The sequence below is a fragment of the Mesitornis unicolor genome, unplaced genomic scaffold (genome assembly GCF_000695765.1).
Source record: "Mesitornis unicolor isolate BGI_N332 unplaced genomic scaffold, ASM69576v1 scaffold37062, whole genome shotgun sequence".
Taxonomy (NCBI): Eukaryota; Metazoa; Chordata; class Aves; order Mesitornithiformes; family Mesitornithidae; genus Mesitornis; species Mesitornis unicolor.
The window spans coordinates 1-1,496 of NW_010170482.1; the positions used below are offsets into that span (position 1 = coordinate 1).

Sequence of the window (1,496 nt, forward strand, 5' to 3'; positions counted from 1 at the left end):
TCCCGGCTCCTCCTGGATTCTTTTGAAGCCGCCTGCATCGCACCGAGATGTATATTTGAGAATTGTACATTGTTTTGGGTTTTTCTACTCTCCGTGTCTGCGTAGTTCTCCCTTCGTCGCCGGCGCAGGGCGGCCGCCTCTGTCACAATCGTGTCCCTTCCCTCCTGCCACCACCTGAGGAGGCGGCGAAGGGCAGGACTCGCTTACCTGGAGGGTAAAAGTCCTGGTCCAAGGGCAGGGCAGGCAGGAGCCAGGACCTGAACTAACCCTGCTTTTGCACCTCGGTGCCTGTGTCCCACCCCCGGACTCGAGGGACACGAGAGGGGCCACGATCTCTGTCCTTTATTCAGCACCGGGCCGTGGGTTTATACACAGTATAGAATAAATAGGGGGGCCCCTCCGCCGGCTCAGCCGCCCTGCGGCGAAGGGCAGGGTCATTGCAGGCGGAAAGGGAGAGGCGAGAGCCTGAGAACGGGGAGGGGGTGAGGGGGACGCTTGTTAAATAAACCTCTTGGCCATGGGGACAGAGCCAAGCCGGGGTTCCCATGCCCGGCCGGGGCAGCCGGTCCCTGCTGCCCCCACAGTGGTTTAAACAGTGACAGGAGAGGTTTTAATGATTAACGAATCGCGCTCATGTTTACAACGAGCGGTTTTTCCTCTGCCTTAACCTGCTGGGGTGCCTGGGGCTGCAAAGGCTCCTCCAGTGCCCAGCCTGGCTCCCCCCAGGGCTGGACAGGGAGTTCATAGGGGGCTCCCATAAACTGAGAGCCCCCCCCTGCACTGCTGGGGGAAGGCAAAGGCAGACGGGGAGCCACCCCACACCACAATGGGTCAGGCACAGTGGGGATGTGACCCAAAGGGACAGGCGAGAACAGCCCCCCCCACCCCAGTAACACCAGCACCAGAGCTCTGCCCATCCCAGTGGTGTTCCCTGGGGGGGTCTTCACACTCTCACATTCCCCTGATGGCCCCCAGGCATGCAGGAAGCTAATGAAGGCAGCGAGGAGCGAAGCAGGGGGATGCTGTGGGGGCCAGGAGCTGGCAGGTGGGCACTCAGAGATCCCAGTGGGGTGCAGAGCTACAGGATGACGCAGGGGGGGCGGCTGTTGGTGATTTTCTCCAGCGGTTCCCCATTCCTCGCTCTGCGAATCGCTTCGATCAGCTGAGGAGACAGAGGAGAGAGGGTTGTGCTCCGGGCTGGCCTTGTTGTGAGGTCTGGAGGGGGAAGGAGTGCTTGGGAGGGGAAAGAAGGGGTTGGGAGCGCTTGGAAGCAAGGCGTGGAGGCCAGGCAGCGGCGCGGGGCCGAATCACAGCCGTGTCAAGGGAGGAGCTCCAGGGATCCTGGAGGGACTGGGTACTTACGTCCTTCTCATAGGGAAAGCCTCCGTTCTCCAGCTTAGAGAAGACCAGCTGCCCGTTGATCTCAATCTCAAAGGCACCTTAAAGACACAGAGAGCCAAGCCGTGAGCTGTGCTCCCGCCCTGCACGGTGCTGCC

General features: G+C 61.2%; 1 protein-coding gene across 1 annotated transcript; it reads right to left on the bottom strand.

Moving 5' to 3' along the window:
- Nucleotides 1-1,078: 1,078 nt before the first annotated feature.
- On the bottom strand, nucleotides 1,079-1,439 carry MIEN1 (migration and invasion enhancer 1; the record flags this gene model as incomplete). The annotated part of the gene is made up of 2 exons (XM_010179698.1): nucleotides 1,079-1,162; nucleotides 1,363-1,439. Coding segments are annotated over 2 exons (161 nt in total), but the record flags the coding sequence as incomplete, so codon positions are not given.
- Nucleotides 1,440-1,496: the final 57 nt, after the last annotated feature.